Source organism: Genypterus blacodes, unplaced genomic scaffold, assembly GCF_046128005.1.
Source record: "Genypterus blacodes isolate CSIRO-AG114 ecotype Tasmania unplaced genomic scaffold, CSIRO-AGI_Gbla_v1 ptg000012l_1, whole genome shotgun sequence".
NCBI classification, from domain to species: domain Eukaryota; kingdom Metazoa; phylum Chordata; class Actinopteri; order Ophidiiformes; family Ophidiidae; genus Genypterus; species Genypterus blacodes.
Window position 1 is genome coordinate 7146669 of NW_027466826.1, and position 20847 is coordinate 7167515.

A 20847-nucleotide genomic window follows, 5' to 3' on the forward strand; every position below is an offset into this window, starting at 1 on the left:
TGGACCCGTACAGATGAACTATTGATAAATGTCAGGCAATGTTTTCTGTTGATACATATTTTCTTAAGCTCCTTGATGAAACAGACATTCAAATACAAAGACGAATGCTATATTGAAATTCAGACCATGATTTTGTGAGGAAATTCTGCATCAAAAAAAATTTTTGGGGCACAAAATATGAAAAAAAGGTTCACGTTAGATATCAGACCATCAATGTTGGGAGATACAGAACTATGACAAACAATTCCAATATAATTTAATTTATTCATGGACACAAACTCACAAATCCATATCAGCGTACAACAAATAATTCATTTCTGCAGAGATGGGAATGTTTAATATATTCTTTTACAGTATACTTATATTTTTTCAACACAAATCAAACAACAAAACACGAAATGTAAACATCCAGTTTTCTTGCCAGAGAAGATTGAAGAAGCAAGAGGGGCCAACAGCATTAAGGAAATGCAACATACAGTAAACATCTGAAATCTCAACGTGGCCCAAGTTTGCCCAGTGCTTGAGCTCATTACTAAACCAAAGTAACAGATCTGAGAACAAATGCTATGGCTGCTTCAATGCCTGTTTACGGGTTGAACTATTTTCTGCATGATGCTTTTATTGTAAAGATGACGTGAGAGAATCCAAGCACTGGAAAACATCAAGCCAATGACGCAGAAAAGAATAAAACAGTCGATTTCAATAGTACACAAGGGATAATAAAGAGGGGAATGGCCAACACATTTGTAAATACTAATTTGATGACATTCATGATATTCAGTTACTTTAAGTACTTAAAAGGTTGGTTTTAGCTGTGATATCTGAAGCTGTATTGTTCACCAAATATCACTTAAAAGTGTTTTCAGTATGATAATCAAGTTGAGTCAACACCTCTGACATTTTCAGCACATCTGTATTCTTGGGAATTTGTTCATTTGTCAATTCCCTGTAACCTTCTGAGGTCCTTCATTTGGAAAATTCTTGGTTTTTGTTGCAATGGATACATTGTTCCTTGACTTAAAAAAAAAAAAACAGAGGGAAATTCGGAAGTTCCCCCTCAATAAATAAAGACTGTTCCATACTTTTCCGGATATGTTTTTTTCTCCAATAAAAGGACAGCTATTACAACCACAAACACTTTCCGTACAACACCTCTGGACACAGAAGCTACACTCTACGATACATCTACAATAGGGGGGGGAGAAGGGATTATTGCCCTGTTCTCACTCGGGGTGTGGGGACGGGTTTGGGGTGTGAGGATGTGACATGATGGGAAAGAGATTTGCAAGTGGGGAGAACAGCGAGAAAACAGACGAGGAGCAGATTTCGGTCGGGTCGAGGTTCGCCAATAACCAAACCCAGAGCTCGCCCGAGGTCGAGGGGCTGTACGGTGAGGTGGACAACAGGCAAGATCAAAAGGAGAGAGGGAGGGTGGAACAAGAGCGTCCCTTATTACACCTCAGTGACGGGCGGCAGATTCCCTGGGGTAAAACTCGGCCAGGGTGCTCTGGGGAATCCTCTTCAGCATCTCCTTGGGGAAGATACGCAGCAGCTGCCAGCCGATGTCCAGAGTTTCGTACACTGTTCTGTTGTCGTAGGGGCCTGAGGAAGACGGTGATGAGCATCAAACAGACTGACAACTGTAGCTGTGCCGCGCACACACATACTTCACATGGTTGGAATAAGTGCTTTTAAATCTAATCAAGCTAAACAAAAAAACATTTCCCTCACGATTCACCTTAAACAAAGCCCAACGGAAGAGAGCTAAATACACTTTAACTGCTAAGTGGAAGTGAATTTGAAAGGAAAGACCTTTGCTTGCTGCATGTCAGATCTTATTCCTTGAAGACGACACTTGTAAAACTGCAGTTATTAACAGCAACAGCATATTTTCAGACCGTCCGATAACATTATGCAGAGCACAGCCCAACCCGAGTTAAATACCTTATAGCTTTTTAGCGAACTAATGTGTGACCACTATGGTGCAAACACATTTTCAGTGGCTGTGTGTGGCAGCAGAAAGCTAAAGGTCACATAGACTCCATATAGGAACAGCGAGTCACACACACGGGATGCAGAAGTAGCACAACAGTGTCAGTTAAAAGCTATTGCCTCCCACTTTTCGGTGTGAAAAGCCTGCTGACACTCACATTAATTTGCTTTCAAAGTTTTACAGAGCCCTGGTGCACCGACCCCATTTTGAGTTACGTTACATATTGAGTCTTAGCTTTTATCGCTATCCATCACTGTAAATATTCCATACGTCTCCCTTTCTCCTCGGGGTGAACCAGGCTGACAGATTTAAAGGAAATTTTAAAAGCTTTAATGGTTGTAGGAAGATTAATTGATTTGGTACTCGGACACGAACTGAGTTTAGCAAATTTTGACGATAAATCACACCGATACAAAACCTTTCATTGGAACAAAGGTGAAAGTCCTGCAGTTTCCATTAAGCTGTATCACATCCTTTGCTGGATTGTTACAGCCAAGGATGTAATTTTAGCGCAGTATAGGCCCTTTGAGAGTCTTTTGCTCTCTGTTCCTGTTGGTGCCGGCTGTTGTGGAGACACTTTCAAAATCCTCAATGTCAGCCCACTTCCTCTGCACCGTTATAGGCAACACTATTTGTCCACTGTTAAACACACGGCGACAGATTTATCAATTTTGGCTGGGGTCAGCGAGCAACTGGATCACAAATATTACCACCTGGCACAACTTGTTGGCTTCAAGCGGCTATTTCATCCATAGCTCTGACAAGTGCTGCTGCTACCTAAGCAGACAACTACATAAGCCAGGCTGGCTGCTTGCCTGGTGGAATTAATATCATTGGCAGCCTGAGCTTCTAGCGTTTCTCAGCGGTGGAACACAGCTGATACAAATCTCCTGCTTATATCCTTGAATGACAAGTCGGAACCTATTCTGTCAAACCTATGTTTGTAGTTGTTGTGGATGGAAAGATGTGTCACCCTTCTTGACTCATTTTTCTGAACTGGTTATGTTAAATTTCAATTGCATGTGGACACGAGAAATAAAGTATCGTATCTTGTTCATTTCGCAAACTCTTACCCTGAGCAATGAAGTTCTTCTCAAACTTCTGCAGGAACTCAAGGTAGAGCAGATCATCAGAGGTGAGGGCCTCTTCTCCCACCACAGCCTTCATGGCCTGGACGTCTTTGCCAATAGCGTAGCAGGCGTACTAGCAGAGAGCAGAAAGACACAATCAACACTCACGCCAAAAACATCACCAGCTATAATAATGCACAAGCTAGTGGTTAAAATAATCAAAAAGCTGCCGCAGAAGTAATGGTTATTATTTATGAGTGAACATGAATTAAGAGGAAAAAAAAGAACAGGTTTCAGGAATCATTGAGGTACAAAAGATGAGAGCTCTTACCAGTTGGTTAGAGACATCAGCATGGTCCTTCCTGGTCATTCCTTCACCAATGGCAGACTTCATCAATCGAGACAGTGAGGGCAAGACGTTGATGGGTGGGTAGATCTGAATGAAATGTAAAGGTTTTTGTTATGTCTGGCCTTACCCCTTATGAGCTGACCTTGGTGGTACAGGAGAGTGGGAAAAACGTGGATTGGATCAGATCAAAACAACATCGGATTACCAACAAAGATCCCTCCCATCTGTTGACAAACTTTTGAACCAGTGTCCGTCTCTAACTCCAAGTATGAGGAATTAGAAACAAAAATAATTAAAAAAGACTTGAGAGGAATACCTGTCTGTTGTGCAGTTGCCTGTCAACGTAGACCTGACCCTCTGTGATGTACCCAGTTAGATCAGGAATAGGATGGGTAATATCTGTTAGACGACAAGAACAGCAACAGCAGAAATCACCCATACCGCTATCAATCATCCAATCACAACGTACGCAACAAATAAACGTATTTCTTACACTGCCACCAAGCTTCCACATTTATATAGCATAATATACTCTCATATATTAAACCTTTCAGTCACAGTGAAGGACATCTACGGTTACGCTATTGAAATATATACATTGTACATTTTTCATTGTCCAGATGTTTTTTTTGAGACCTTCACGCTATCTCAACAGATCAGAAGCCCTTGGAAACACAATAAGTGTTTAGTAAAAACCGACACAATTGCCTCCCCGGGATGCTGTTATGGGGGGGTTCCTGTTCAACAAGATGGGAGGAGGGTCTTCATACATGTTGCCATGGTAACAGCAGGCATCAAAAATGTCTGCTGTAGCCCAATGCAGTAATGATAACAGTCGTAGTAATAGGTGTAATAATGACTTTGCCAGAGATTTAAGTATTTAGGACAGATAATACAAAAAGTATAAAATCTAATGAAGTGACTGGGTTTGATGAAGGGCTGCACTGATTAGATTATAACAAGAAATGCTGTAGAAGTTTGGCAAGTGAGCACAAAATATGAGTTGTTATGTTAATGTAGAAGACGTGAATGCAACCGACACGTCTAACATTGATAAACAAAGTTCTTTCTTTGATCGGCACAGTTAGATTAGCCAGCTTTATTCTATGGTTGCTCCTCTAACCGTCATTGGGCATGGTGAGAATGGGGATCTGGGTGATGGAGCCATTTCTGCCTTCCACACGGCCAGCACGCTCATAGATGGTGGCCAGATCGGTGTACATGTAACCGGGAAAGCCTCGACGACCTGGCACCTCCTCTCTGGCAGCAGAGACCTAAAGATGGGTTGGCAGTAAAGAGAACATAGCAGAGAAAAATTTTGTTTCAAAAGATTTCAAAGTATAATCAATGTTTTCTCCAATCTGCCTCTTTGCCTCGTTTAAAAAAATTTTTTCGCTATGCTTTCTTGCAAGTCTCAACAGTAAGAAATGCCATTAATCTGTTCAAACTCATCGTGTGTGTTCCAGGTGTGGTAAAAGCCACCTTGGACATGTTGCCATCCTGTGCACAGGCTGTTTACTAAAACGACCAAAAGCAAGTCCTTTTTTCGGAGAGTCAGGTGCATTCAGAGCAAGAGAGAAAATGCACTCCATTTATCCTGGGGTTCAAAGGTTGATGGGCGGGCTTAACACTCGTAACCTGCAGATTCAATGCTAAACTCAACCTTTGAACATGTGAATGGGAGCAGAAGTTAAATGTCCTCCTGATTCCTTGTAAGTGGTGAAATACCGATCAAGTTGCCGGGGTCTTAGCCAAGTATTGGTGCAGCGTGTGCGTACCAAGGTTATGGACAGCTAACACAAGGAGGAAAATGCACATGCGCCATTTAAAAACCTGCATTGTGTTGCCAGCATATTGAGACAGCAAACGGTACAACATAAAAGGATTAATGCAGAGGCACAAAAGACAGAGTGGAGAGGGCCTGACTCCTCAGTATGAGGTGAAAGGAGGGGAGTGGGGGGAGGGTGGGGGGACCTTTTCCTTTTAGAACCAACCTGAAGAGAATGATGAAGTTAAAGCATTTCCTACGAGGCTGAAGGACACATTATACCCCCATTCAGCAAATAACACAGGACTAACAAGACTTTAGCAAGTATATCACCTATTTGTTAATGCTTACAGAGCTTTTGCATTCATCTGCTATGTTTATAAATTTAAAGATGTTGTTGCAAACTGCTGCTGGATACATCTGAGGTAAATCGAGTAATGAAATGTGTCCTACTGAAAATACAACAAGACACACTGGTTATGTCTCAACTAATATTTGCTTAATTATAATTCCCACAACACTCAAACAGGAAGAATAATAATAAGAAGAAGAGTTGCAAGCACACAACATCATTTTGTACCTCTCTCAGGGCTTCAGCATAGGAGCTCATGTCGGTCAAAATGACCAGGACGTGTTTCTCACACTGGTAGGCCAGGTACTCCGCTGTGGTCAGGGCCAGGCGTGGGGTGATGATACGCTCGATCCTTACAAGAGAGACACACAAGCCCGTCACTCTACCATACCCATCGAGTTCTTGAGTCCATTAAACAGCATCATGTTAGACTGCATCCTACATTGTCTCCACATAAAGCCGCAGCCACACAAAGTATAACCCTGTACATAAGACAGAACAGAATCTTACGTGGGATCATTGGCCAGGTTTAAAAATAGGCAGACGTTGTCCATAGAGCCATTTTCCTCAAAGTCGGATTTGAAAAAACGAGCAGTTTCCATGTTAACCTGAGGGGCAATAAAATACAAGTTAGAATACTCAGGCACAACAAATAAAAAGGTCCAACCACTGACAATAAGGCTACACATACAGAGACTAGAGAAACCCAAGGTCATCAGTATACTTTCAAAAACTCCATGTATCTAAACATGTTCTTATACAGTACATCCCTTACTATGGTACAACATATAGCCTTTACATTAGCCTGACATTATTTTCTGATCTATTTTCCTTTACAGACATGTCTCAGACAAATCTGTGCTGCTCTCCTTATGTTCTGTCCAATTCAGCTCTCCAGCCAAACCCGGCACAATGAGATGTAAATTGGCAAGGAAGTGGAAGAAGGAAGGATTAGGGTTTTAGCAAGTGAAGCAAGTGTGTGTGTGAGTGTCTGGTACAGGTCAAGCTGTCACTATTGGGCATCGGAACAGAGAGGCAGAGCAGCTGAGAAAGGGAAAATTTGATACTGCTGGGCTGATTGTGTTTAAGGGCTTGTTGAATTAGTAACCCGTCTACATGGCCGGGGGATATGCTCAGAGGTGCAGAAGTAACAAGAGGGACTTAAAGGTTAAATCACCTGGTGAATAAAAGACACAAAAAAGGGCGGAGGAAAGGGTACAGGGTGTCACGTCAGGGTTAAGAGGGGGATTAGCGTCGGAATACGGAGGGGGTGGGTGGGAGTTTTGTGTTTTGCTCCCTTACCCCCATGGCTGCGAAGACGATGGCAAAGTTTTCAGCACTGTAGTCCATGACATCTTTGGACTTCTGCACCAGACCAGCCTGGCGACAGATCTGTGCAGCAATCTGAAAAGATGGAAAAATAAACAACACATATGCTGAGTTGAATTCAAATAAATACTAGAAAAACTGATTTTTGAAAAATATAACTGACCAGCTCCACTTGAGACATTCATCCATTTTTATGCCAATATAACCTATAACTACCCAGTTGTTTCTATTTAAGTATTCAACATTGACTGGTAAACTCTTTTTACTAAGACACGTAAGCTGAGTGAACAGTTGACAGTTAAATGTATGACAGGAGAGGAATTTCACGCCTATCACTTAATTTAATGGCCACCGTGTGTTGATCCGGCCTGACCTCTCCATGCACCCCGAGAGGAGGCACCTGGCCCATAGAGGCAACTGCCACATGGATGACCTCCATGACATGTGGTTAATGAAACAACAAGCTGGGTTTTCTCACCGTCCTGGTGGCACGGCAAGTGGGCGGCCATTATTAAGCGGTCAACACTTGCTGTGCTTTGCTGCTTTTACATGAGACTACACAGCAATGTGTTGTGCTCCTATTGATCACGCATTGTCAAAGTGGGGAAAAGGTGTGAGGTTTCATGGACATTTACAGCCAGTGTTGTTTGTGACCGTAGAAAGTGATACTAAACACCTTGAGAATTTTTTGGAACAAAGCAATAAGTATTTATCTCACCTGAACTAATCCCAACATGGCCCTAATTTAAGTTTGGTGAAGTAGTTGCAGGCAGTTTAACGCCTAGAAAGTCATCACAAAGCTGTCTGCTCGTGCTGATGGCTGCGAGAGGACAGCTGCCTTAGGCTTTGAGAACCTTGTAGTAACTACCCCTCATCTTATTAAATCAATCAGGGCATTCACATTCACTTTAAAACTCAATATATTGGTGACACTGAGTTTTCCATCAGTTACATTTTTATACTCACTTAGTTTCTTTCTAGATGCATTCTCTTTGCATTCCCTTTAATTCTCTTTTCAAGATCAAAGACTCGGGACAACACTTGCAAGCATATATGTACATTGAAAATACTGCAATTAAGGCAATAAATCATCTTTTTCATAACATTCAGATAACTGTCGACATCCCCATTTGCCAACACCTTCCACCACGCTTCCCTATGATTTATATTATCTCCGTCTCCATCTTCCTCATTTTTTCCTGGGCACGTCACATGAATCTCACACAGACCAATTCAAAAGAGGAAGGACATCTTTGAGCACATCAACACAATGCAAATTAATTTTTATACATTTATATGGAGCTTCTGGAAAGCTTCTTTTATGCTTTTTATACAGCTGAAAACATACGAAATTCCTCCAAACTACAGAACTCAAAACAGGATAGAACTCATTATTCCTAACAGCAATGGCTGATATGTTTTGTATTTGACAGCTTCAAATGACCTACAGTACATGGAGCCACATAGATCCAGTCATTCATATAAATACACCCACATCAACTTAATTAAATGAAGCCACATTCACAAAATGTGTGGGGCAAGTTATTGAGACCTGGACAGAATATATAAGAGAAAATAATTTGTGTGTGGTTTTGGGCCTGGACACCGACTTAAAATGCAACAAAAAATTTAAATTAAATTATAGTCTTGTTCTGTTTTTAAAGGTGTTTTGATTTTACCAATCACAAGAACTTAAAATGGTTTTAGTAAGTATCGAAAAGTCTGCAAATATACGGAAAATACAGAGCTGTTTCATGTCTGACAATGGTTTTCCATTGTGAATCCGTAACAGTGTTTGTCCCTGAGCACTGCAGTGTAACATACAGAATGGGTGGAGAGAAGGATACAAGGGTCAATCATTCTCTCCAAATTCTTGTTTTACCTGAAGAGCATCAAGAATGGCAATGGTCTGTCTCTTTAGAAATCTCTATTGTGTTTTGAGTGCAGCAGCAGATTGAATCAATATTGTTTCCACCATTCTGTATTCTCTGCCTTGGGACCGTTTCCAAAGCCGCCCTACTGAAACTGTTATATTGTTAAAACATCCATCCAGATGGAAATAAATCAGTGTCAGTTGAGGGTATGACCTGATCTTGTTGGTCTTGTTAATTTCTACTCTTGCCAAAAAAAAAGTGTCTAGTGCAATTGTGTGTCAGAATATACTGTATGGATTCCCTGTATGGTCCCCTACAATGACCCAACATTATTTTGGTGATAACTTGACCTCTCTTCTTGTGCCACCACAAGGTCAGAACCCGGCCTTGGTGCATTTGGCCAATAACAAGGTATTGATGCTGTCCAAAACAATAAATTCTTAATAATGTATATAGTTTGTTGCAAGAACACATTTGCATTACAAGGTGTAATTAACATTGCAGCTTCTACAGGCTATGAATGTGACTTTTGAGTTTTAGATGTATAGAAAGGACAACTGATCCCATAACAGGGAAGCAGGGAAGCAAAGTGTCAAAGCCGGGCGATAACAAACACATTGAGCATGCTACTGTTGGCTGTAAACTAAAGGCAAATCAGAGAGAGAAAAAAAATCTGGACAACTGAGTCACTGTCATTTTGATGTGGGAAAATCCCCAAAAAAGGAAGTATAACTGAGACTGTGGTCAGCTGACACTGCCGACTTAACTCATCAATATCACATTTCCATTGTGAATTCACTACAAATATAAACACAAAAACATGTTCTTAAACTCTGTATTGATTTTACAGTGAAATTATCCTGTCAGACTGCTCAAGCGTTACTTAGCAGACACTCAATTAGAAATGATCAGTGTAATAATAAAAAAGCTAAATTGCTCACTGGAGACCATTACAGAAAAATACAAGAATGGACTAATATCACTTTATCACTGATGAATACTGCACTCGACGGTTCAATTGGAGCCACTACTTTTAGTCTGAACTATTAACTATTCATTGTGGTTGATTAGAGCTGAGACAAAACCCAATTTTTGGTACATTAATCTAATGTCAAAAAGAATGGGATATAGACAAAACCAAAATGATAAAAGAGTGTTTTGCTGCTTGTGAGTGCATTTGGAATTGTATGAGATTACAATTTCTCTTTTATTTTGGTCCCGCTATGTCCACTGTCAAAATCGTGTTACACAAAAAAGGAACAGAATATTTAGCCAGTATGTGGGTGGTTTGGGTTTAACATGTGTATTATGTTTGGTTTGCAGTGTCACAACAAATATACTGGTATGAAGTATTTTCGGTCCAAAATAGGTCAAATTACTCGTGTCTGGTAGTCTCACCTCATTGTGGGGCAGACCAGCAGCAGAAAAGATGGGGATCTTCTGTCCTCTCGCAATGCTGTTCATGCCATCAATGGCTGAGATACCAGTCTGGATCATCTCCTCAGGGTAGATACGGCACTGAGGGTTGATGGGCTGGCCTGTGAGGGACAGAAGCACAGATTGAGCACCTGCACCTCGTTTAGGGGAACGTCTATATAACAAAGAAACCCAAAAAGTAAATATACTGAGTAAACTGTGTACATTGTGTAAAGAGTGATTGATTCCAGTCGAAGAAGTTTAATTTGACAATTGAAACAAAACTAGTTCATATTGTGGTGTCATGTCTTACCCATGATGTCCAGGTAGTCCTCAGCCAGAACACTGGGTCCACGGTCAATGGGCTTCCCTGAGCCATTAAAAACACGACCTGAAAAGAGAGAAACACTTTCTCGTTTAAACAAAGAAGACATCAAGTCTGTCGTTTGATTAAAAAACAGTGTATATATTATATGTATGACACTTGGACCACATGTGATTTATTATGTACTGTGTCAGAGTCTGCATGGATAAAATTGCCTCTGATGGCTCTTGTAGAGTCTACAATTGACATTTCATGGACATGATTAATGATACTTCAAAAACAAAAGCAGGTTTACACTCTACTGCCATTCAAATATATGTAACCTTGTGCTCTACTGAGATAATCGCCCTGACTGAGACATTCAAGAACATTAGGGAAAAAAGTGAGGCATTGAGCTCAAAGGTTGCATTCAGTGTTTTTGCTTTCAACATTTATTGAAGCAGACTGAAAATCTCACTGAAATAAGGATATCAAAAACTGTATAAGAATTAAGACATAATTGAGCATTCTTTCTTACTCCTTTTTTTAGTGATCCATTACAAAATGTGGATCAACCTTGCAATGAGAAATCATGTTCCTATTACCCAGCATGTCCTCCGAAACTGGGGTGCGCAGGATATCGCCGGTGAACTCGCACGCCGTCTTCTTGGCATCAATACCTGATGTTCCCTCAAATACCTGAATGAAAACAGACACAAGAAGCCACAAAAATGACTAAATAGAGCATCCCTGCCTCGCTTAAGGGGCTAAAATTGAACCTTAATTTTTTTTAAGTCATTCTGACACAAATTTCTAATTGAGCAATGCTGCACAAATCACGACTCCTGTGTTGACTTCAATAGGTGCTGCTTCTCACCTGGACAACCGCCTTACTTCCTATGACCTCCAGGACCTGCCCACTCCTCCTGGTGCCATCCGGCAGGGTCAGGTGGACAATCTCAGCGTACCTTGGGAACTGATTCAAAACAATTCAACAAACCAATAGGTGCCGTGTCTATAACCTCAGAATACTGTCCTCTGTTAACAAGAGAGACAGGCAGTAGCTTCATATGCCATTTTGAGTGTAGACCTTTTGAGATTAATGAAAAGCCAAAGCCAAAGTTAACATTAGTGTGTTTATAATGATGCACATTATGTTTCTTTGTTAACCATTCTAACGGTTTGCATGTGGGTTGTAAGCAAAATGTGAATAAGCAGAGGTAGTGGTGGTTTCTAAAACTATAGGTGGTGTATAAAGCGTGTCAGTCTCACCTTCACATTGTCCAGAATCACCAAAGGTCCATTGACACCCGAAACAGTGGAGTAAGCTGGAAAAGAGGAGAGTGTTTTTATTCATCCCTTTATTTTGACAAATCACAAGACAGTAAGGTAATGATTGCAATTCTGCCAAAAGCTCCTTCTGGAACTGAAAGCCATCAATCAATTGAGATGGGAAGTAGACCTTCTTGCAGACAATGTTCATAATCACATCTTGACCTTTTGCTTTGGGATGAAAATCAGCTTTCATGCAACTCCTGGCACAAATGTCAGGGGAAAACAATGCATGAGATGCACTCAGCACATAGGCCTTATGCATTACAATTGCAAAGGTCCACGGTTGCATGCAAGCCCTGTAATAACATGACAAAATCAAGAGTCGTCACAGATGAAGCTGAGCAGAATTAGCCTGTGGCCTTTTCCAACATTAAACCATCATCACTGTCCGGCAGATAATATATACAAAAGAACACTCAAGATCAATCAAAATTGCGACAAATGTCACCATAAAATGACATGTTACTATTTCAGTAACTTACAGTCCTGTGGAGTGTTTTTTCTACTCATTTTTTATTGTAACATTTGATTTGCAGTGTCTGTTTCTCAAATGGCATAATTTATAGTATTCAGACGATATTAATATGTAAAAAAGAATTCAATAGAGCATTTACATTCCAATAAATGAGTAAAATCAATCCATTCCATGATTAAATCAATCCATTCAAATTTCATAACTCTGACTTACAGATACAATATTGCCAGTGGAGATTCCAGTTGTTGGCAAAATGCTAAAGAAACCTCTAACATTTAACCATAAGAAACCTAATAACCTCAGTGAAGACGACAGATATGTTGACTATAACTGGAATTAGTTGAGTGTGGAGGTTGACAACAGGTACAACGCATATGCTGACCTAATTAGTGGCCGATACAACCTGTGACAGCAGAGGAGACGGTGAAGTCGAATTCATTTCCAAACAGGTGACACACACACAACTCTGTAATTGGAGAATACCATTCACTCTGCTCTCATGAAAGCCAAGTTAGGTCGAGTGTGAGGAATTCACCATCTTCCTGAACATCTGCAGAGATGGGGGGGGGGGGGTAAAATGGAAAGACACGAGACTGAAAGAGTAATGGGTGGTCTAAAGGCGATGGGCAGAGGACGCCATTGTGACCACTAGGTTGGTGACCACTATCATGGTCTGCTGTGTCTTTTTATGTGTGAACCATCAATCTCAGGGCTGATATCAAAGGCACAAGAAAATTAGGGCACACTGGTGCTAACATAAAGCACTAAGGCTTAGCGGGGTGCATCCACTACTCCTCTAATTAGGCGGAGGCCAACAAAATAACCTGTCAATGCACTACAGTATTGCAGCCATTTCCCACACACCTGCATTTCACCCTCTATTAGCCAGACAGTGTGTGTGTGTGTGTGTGTGTGTGTGTGTGTGTGTGTGTGTGTGTGTGTGTGTGTGTGTGTGTCTTTGTGTGGTGGGGTGTGTGTGTGTGTGCATGCGTTGTTGAGGGTGGAGTGGGTGGTGGAGGGTGGAAGGAGGTTGCTGAAAAAAAGCAAGACAAAAGACGGAAAAGATGGCTCAAGTGTGATGATAAAAACCAAGGGCAGTGCACAGCCACACAAATTAACATTTTCCTCTCTGAATGAAATGAATCTCACACCCCTGACACATTGAGCCGACTGTCAGCGCGCAGTTGGGGTGTCGGTAGGGCTGTCATTAGGAATGGTACCGTTTAGGTACCACTGTAGTTTGCCGTTCAGTGGCTGCCCGGCACATTGGACGTGCTGTATTGGTGGAATTATTGGCTTTTCAGGGATGTGAGGGACAAATTTGGTCAAATGTCTTCTAATTTTTTCACTCACCAAATTGGGAATGAGATTGCGTGGCTCAAAATATAGCCAGTCTAATCTCCCGCAACTCTCCAACACGACCCACCGTTAAGGCGTTGGCTATGCTGTCATTCAAACACGTTCCAGCATTGACCAGCAATGTTACTAGGATCCCATTCTGGACGAAACATCTCCTGTTTTCAGACTCTGGCTTGCATTCACATCAATTTACAGAAGAAAACTCTGTGAATAAGTCAACACGAAGGCAGTAGGGTGAGAGCAACATTGCTCACTACTTAATACCACTTAACAAAAAAAACTGGTAAGATGAATTAAGAGGCTTAATGAATTCATGCACGTTGCGATGCACAGAAAAAAATGTTCAATGTGATTTAAAAAAAAAAAGGACATCTTCTTAAAATGAAGATCAGGCCACACCTTCAAACCTGCTGAAATATTACTAAGAATTATTTTGACTTGCATATTAGACAGTACCACCACAGCACCACACAACTCCCCATATCAAACATGAAAAAAAAAGCTTTTATGAAAATTCCATCAAATTTACAAGAGTATGTTTTTTTCACAGCCAGACCTTTTTCTCCAGAAACTGCAGATTGTCAATGTTTATAAAAAGACCTTAATAGCTACACTTACCCTACAAATTGCCCACATGTCTCAAAAGAGATACATATGGCTATTTACTGAAGGGTGATAATAATGATGCAGAGAAAATTGGGCTACATAATTATACAGCAACCTCTTAGAAAGCCTCCAAGTCTACTGCGCCTTACTGGCAGATATTTGGTAATGGAACAAGGTAAACATAATTTTAAGGAAATCTATGTAACCATACTTTCCCTGATTCGCAGATGGGCTTGAAATAATTGCCAAGCAATTTTGACGACGTCACATCACCCTATATGCGTATGCAATAACAGCTAAAGATTACAAATGAAGAAAATAAGACTTAAGGAAATCGCATTATGTGACATACTATTTTGTTGTTACTTTCCCCTCAATGCCTTTCGAGCCTTATACATATTCAATGATAACTTGCTTTCTAGTCTACATTAGGCTACTCTAAGTGGAAAAACTTTCTTGCATCTCCTCGATTTCCCAAAAACAAACAAGTTTGGGAAACAAATCTGGTGACATTTATGGAATACCCTACCCTACTCAATAAGTAAATAGCAGTGATTGTTTAGCAATTCTATTTGGCTTACTGTCTAGAGAATTGAAGAAATAACACAAAATGGAACCAACAAATGAAAAAAAAGCTACAAAAAGTTACACTGCAATTGTGTTGTTGGATAAGATAGATTTTATGTGCATTCGAGGACATGAATCTCAAGAGCTCACACGTTTAGCTTGAGTATCCCCAGTAGGATTAAAGGTCCTCACCCTGCCCCTACAGAGGACGCCATCATCATTTAAAAAAACAGTTTGGGGCTGTGGTACCCTCTTACGTACCACCACAATGAAAAAATGTGGTTTGCTCACTCATTTCACAAGATAACGATTGCTCAATAGACTATATGTTCACGAGGTGTGAAGTAGCAACATTTCCCACTAGGTTTGGAAAACTTTCTCCACCCCTCTTTTGCTACTTCATCTCAAGTGCAGCAGTCCCCAAGCTTGGCATGCAACGACCGTATGGGTCACCCTGCAGCCTGTTCAGCTGCCAGAGGCCTTTGTGTACAAAGATGTTAATTGGTCCTAATCCGCCACTAGAAGCTGTTTTGGTAGCCTGACCTCACACCCTGAAGGACACCTTGGTGTGAAATACTAAAGAGCCCATTCAAGTGCCAGAGAAAAGAGGCACAGAGCATTCCAACACAATTCAATTTCCCAGTTAAAAGAGGGGGAACTGGAGGGGAGGGGTCGGTGCTGGGACGGAGATGGGGGCGCATCATCATTCTGACAGTGAATGAGCGCTACAAAGCAGTGGCTGCTGTGATGTGCAGCCTCACAATCACGTCTTAGCCCCTACTTCAAGGGATTCCCACAGCCCCACTGGACATGGGAATGCTAATTGCTTCAAAACTACAACGAACCCTCAAACTCAAAAAACATGCAACAGTGACTATCAGACTATCAGGAGCAGGTTACAGCAAGGAACCAGACCACGCATGTTTCCATGCACTAAAGAGACAAAATTACTCCAAAGCACTATTTCAAATAAAGCAGTTCAGTAATGAGGTTTCTCCTTGTACCCAGAGTACGTCTGAGCAAAGACGTTGTCACCTAAAACGGAACCACTTCCTATCATTGATTGGTACAACTCAAAGCTTATGGACTTGAGCTATCAAGGGAAAAATAGAAGTTTAAAGAATGCCACTTTAATCATTTTATGACATCATCCATGCAGCCAAGTATGCATGCATATTCCCTATGTTGATGTATTACAGAGGGACAAATGTCCAACCACTATTCAAGGCTTCCTTTGCACAGCCATGCACCTGTCCCTTTAAGACTCAAAGGGGGCAGGTGCAGGGCTGCCGCATCCCATTTCCTTTTAAATCGAGACAAACGCAATATTTAAAGTTTACGTGACCTTATCTAAATGTTATCTGCAATCATTTCTGATGGCCTTTTAGGGCAAATCTTAAAATCTGAGAGTTTTGAGTACCAACAGGTCATTCTACAAACTTGAGACTTTTTCAGGATTTGTCTATTGGATGAACTACATTTATTGTATAAATGAGGCTAGGGGTGTTTCACCTTTGAGACGTTTTTTAAAAAAAAAAGCAGTGGATAACAAGAGAGATCATACCGAGCAAAGACAAAAACAATGGTGATCCTCTTAGTGGCCTTGGGGGGAAAAAAATCCTCATCAGACTTAATGAAGCACACATTTAATTTTTATTGACTGTATTCAGAACGCTGCACACTTAACCATGAACAGACTCCAACTCCATCATCGCTGCCAATGTAAAAATTAATTTAATTTTAAACCATGACTGATATGGTGTCATTTCATTGATTTGTGCCAAGGTTAAGAGTGAATTCAGCAACACAAGGAAATTCCTTCATTTCGAAATGCACTTGGGTCTCGAAAAGACCAATTCTTAAGATCAAGGATGTCATCAAAGTAATGACGGTCAGCAAAACAATCGTACCGTTCACTTGGATAGGTTTCTCTTCATGCAAATGCCGAAATGGTGTCAAATTCTTGGCCTATTTTTTTATGTTCTTTCATGAAAACAATGGCAAACGCCCACGGGAGAATCTTTCCACTGACAAGCTAGCTGCTTAAGCCTAATTAGAATGCGGATTATAGAACCATTACAAAAATAACATTGACTTTATAGAAATTACTTTCATGGTGACAGATGAGACATTTGTTTATCTTGACTACATTATTACCATGAATTAAATCTTCACAAAGAAGTATAGTGCCTTGCTCCATGTCTTTTCATACCCTTAAATGACAGAATGCACCGCTAAAACAAAGACGAGCCATTTCGTGGGCTAATAGCTTTTGTCGCATTTGACACGAGAGAGAGACAAAGGCCTCTTTAAAAGAAAAGACTTGGTCTGATGAGAAATCTCTTTATTTGTTTATTTTCTCTCTCTCTCTCTCTCTCTCTCCGTGTGTTAGAGTGTCTCTTCAATAGCTGCCTCTTTTAGAGCTTGGTGGAGTCGCTGAGGTGTTGCAAAACCATCTCTGCATTGTGATCTTATAGACTACTTTGATGCCTGGAAAATGGCTTTACTAAACAAAGCCTCTGTGCAACACTCCAGAAACATTTCCATTGGCTGTAAGTCTGAAATTTTATACTTTCAAACAACGGAAACAAGGACAGGACCATATTATGAGCCCCGATTCAATGGTATGTGAGGTAATTTCACAATAGGTTCTGCCCACATTGATTGTCAGTACAGTTACCGTAACATACCGGGACTACAACTGGCAGCCTTCACACTGCATACCAAAGCTATATTGTGAGCCTAGAGTTCACCTTAAGCTTGAAATTAGCTGTACTGCATTATTCACAACGTATAAAAGGTGGCAAATACCCCAAGGACGCGACATAACAACTGTGAAAATATGCTTTTCATGACACTGTCTTTAAAATCAATGAATCTCATATATGTCGTGGGATGGGACTGATCAACAATGGACATACACCATTTGATGGGCCAATGAAAAGGCTTCCAAAGTTTGCCCAGTAGTTCCTTGAGATAATGGTTTTGGTCAGAATGGAAGGTTGGTTTAGGTTTTTGATGAAAGCATCTCTAAAACATGCTGCATCTTCTCTGCTTCACTCTCAGTTGGCCTGCGCTCCATTAAGTAATTTCCTTTCACTTCTCTAAAAGGTTTTTTTTTAAAGTCCACGCTTGCCTCTCTGACACTTGCACAAAGACAAATATCATCTTCATGGCTTGGGCCGCGTTTGAGAGCATAATTAAAGTCACGGTCGATGGCGAACATCCAAGTAAATGCAAATTGACAAAACGCCTCGCCAAACAAAACACTGATAACTCAAATACTGTAATCAGGGCCAAAAAGGAAAAACGCAAATGTGTTTGTTTATAAATGCAACCAAACACTTGTGATCACTGTTTAACTAAGTCATCACACAGGTAGATTAAGCTTGATAAGTGATGTCTGGGCCTTTTTTTCCCCCTAAGCCGGAAAACAGGAAAGCAATTATTCGCACCTTTGATTTTTTAGCCGATGTTGGAGCGAAAGCAGCCCACTTAAAAACAATGAAATCAATCAAAAGTCTTGCGAGTCACCAATCAAAACGGATATAGGAATTACCACTGTAAATGATGTCCCTGAAGGCAACATCCCATTACATCACATCTGCGTTGGCATTGCACTTTAAAGAGTCTGTGCAAGGATTTACACTTTATAATTACTGTGGACAATACGTTACATTTACCCTGGTGGTGAAAATACAACAACAACTAATATATAATTAATATTAATTAATATAATTTACAGTAAAAAGCACTACAACACTTCAATTTGGTCTATTTTTGAGATACCATAACATGTAGACTAACTGTGGTAAACATTATGCGACTTCCATTACTGCACTGCGCTCATGTGATCGGGTCACATGATGCGTCACCATCCCGTCTGTCCCCATCCAGTTAAACCTCTACATGCCAACTGCACATCTGATTAATTATAATAATCATAATAATAAACTCCTCCATCAGCGTGTGTTAGTGATTTCATAGTGATCGTCGCCGGTAAAACATGTTTAGTTAACGCTCAATGCTCTAGTCTCCTCTCGTCACGACATGTTGACGCTTTATCGTCATCCCTTCGGTCAGCTGACTTGTCTGTCTGCGGGGCTAGCTAGCTAATCCACTGACTCGCCTCTGGCATTTAAAGCAGTATTAGCTCACTTTTGCTGCGTCATATGGTAATAACAACATAATGTATGTCGAATTAATATCAGAAATACCATATGCATTATTAATAAAAAATATATTTCTGCAACTCTAGCTTTATATGACTGAACAGCTGTGCGGTGCTAGCTACAGCTAGCGTTGTCCAACTAGCTGTCTTAGCTGGCTCGCTTTCTGATTGAAGGATTTTGCGTGGATGTGCACATAAACCAAAACGTGACATTATTGTAGTACTTGCAGTACTTGTAGCTGTATTAATCAGCAGCTACGCACATTACGCACACTGTACGAATGCATATGGTTTTGTTAAGTCACCGCTCCATCGATGGAATAACCGTCTACCTGATAGGTGACTTTCAAATTTAACAATACGACGAAAATGATGTCACAAAGCCACTCGTATTGAACACTTAAAGGCTGGTAATGATTTTATATTTCATTGAAATTCGCCTCCTAGCAGCTGATATTAACTGTTTGCGAAGAACGGCTAGCCCGTTAGCCTCTGTAGCTACACCACTAAAGGTACGTACTGAGCCGGGGCTGGGAGATGTAGTTTCGGGTCACAGCCTGCGTGTGCGTCCGTGCAGCCGCTGCTAAGCCGTTCACGTCCATCGCCCTGTTTGCCACCATTGTCGCCATTGTCGAAACCTGAGGAAGATCGAATCTGTCGCTGTGCTTTGCTAATAACTGCAGCTGAATGACAGCGGAGCGCCGGTCATGTGACTCTGCAGGAACCGGAAGTTTGGTAAAAGGGGAAGAGAAGGGCGCGAGCGTGTACGTGCACGCGCGGCGAAACGTGATTCATTTAGTTTCCATTTGTTTCACTTCTGTTCAATTCAATTCAATCCGGTGAAGTTAAATTAATATGTAGATAAATAAATATTTCAATTAACACATACAATTGCAATACTGAGTGAAATGTATGGCTTATTACAAGGACCAAAAAGGAGAGATATCGAGAATCTAAATAGTTCGTATATTTTTTTGCAATAATTTGAGAAAAAAATCCAAAATGTTAGGAGAATAAGGTCATATTTTCTTTGAGTTCTACCCTTATAGTATTTTGAGGAAAACGTCAACATGTTAAGGTGGACTTGTGTGTATATGAGCCAGTGTTGGTGGTGGCTCTGGTGAATTGATGCTTTGGCCTCTCAAATATGTAAACACTTAACACCAGATTACTCTTAAGTGTGAGCATATTGCATTTGCTTTCTCTAAATAACAATAATTCTCATTAGATTTGGATTTTTTTTCTAGAAATCTCTCTTGTGACCCTGCTCAATTGTAATCCATTGAAGTTTCAATAATATATAAATAGTGTCTTCTACTGTACATAATGTCAATACACATTTAATATTACAGTTCATGCAACACTGAGTGAAAAGTTAGAAAGAGGATTCATTCAAGTTCTTCTGCTTTGTGGTTAACAGCAACTGAATACCTTCACTGAATGCACTGGATGCACACACACAGTACACACACACACACACACAAAATGTCCTGGTGAGTGAATTGTTGAGTGACAGGTAAAATGACATGATTGCTCACATTTTCCCCTTAAAATCTCTTGGTTTACTGTTTTCTCATTTTCGCAGCTCTGATCCGTTCTCTTTCGATGCAGCATGTTCTGCACAATGGCTTGAAAGCGACTGTTTGAAGATGATTTTGAACCGTGCCCCCTGCACCACCAATACACTGGCAGTCACACATCACATACAGACACGTACAGCTCTCTGATGGTAGAAAAAGCACTACAGATTGAAGTGGTAAGTACCGCCATGGTGAGGCTGACAGCAACCCTCTGGAGAGCTCATCCAAACGTTTCAGGCCGCATGCAAAAAATAGCAAATTAATGCAAGTGAAGGACTTCTGCCTACGGGAGCAGTGGC

The 20847-nt window shown here is 40.8% G+C and overlaps 1 protein-coding gene across 1 annotated transcript; it reads right to left on the bottom strand.

Annotated features, from left to right (window-relative positions):
• Positions 1-244: 244 nt before the first annotated feature.
• Positions 245-19690, bottom strand: atp6v1ba (ATPase, H+ transporting, lysosomal, V1 subunit B, member a). Its single transcript, XM_076164789.1, has 14 exons — positions 19489-19690; positions 11728-11783; positions 11333-11431; positions 11061-11154; positions 10465-10542; positions 10134-10273; positions 6835-6936; positions 6043-6140; positions 5761-5884; positions 4536-4686; positions 3729-3811; positions 3395-3499; positions 3067-3196; positions 245-1602 (listed from the first exon to the last, which is right to left on the bottom strand). The coding sequence occupies exons 1-14, from the start codon at positions 19595-19597 to the stop codon at positions 1460-1462; spliced, it is 1512 nt and encodes a 503-aa protein (XP_076020904.1). The 5' UTR covers positions 19598-19690; the 3' UTR covers positions 245-1459.
• Positions 19691-20847: the final 1157 nt, after the last annotated feature.

What these genes read in the sequence shown, in the direction of transcription:
- atp6v1ba (XM_076164789.1), bottom strand. Translation starts at nt 19,597, where the DNA reads ATGGCGACAATGGTGGCAAACAGGGCGATGGACGTGAACGGCTTAGCA. An exon ending in TCGTCTTCGCAGCCATGGGG is followed by an intron (nt 6,141 to 6,834) that starts GTAAGGGAGCAA and finishes ATTGCCCCTCAG; the next exon opens with GTTAACATGGAAACTGCTCG. An exon ending in ATGCTGAAGCCCTGAGAGAG is followed by an intron (nt 4,687 to 5,760) that starts GTACAAAATGAT and finishes ACCCATCTTTAG; the next exon opens with GTCTCTGCTGCCAGAGAGGA.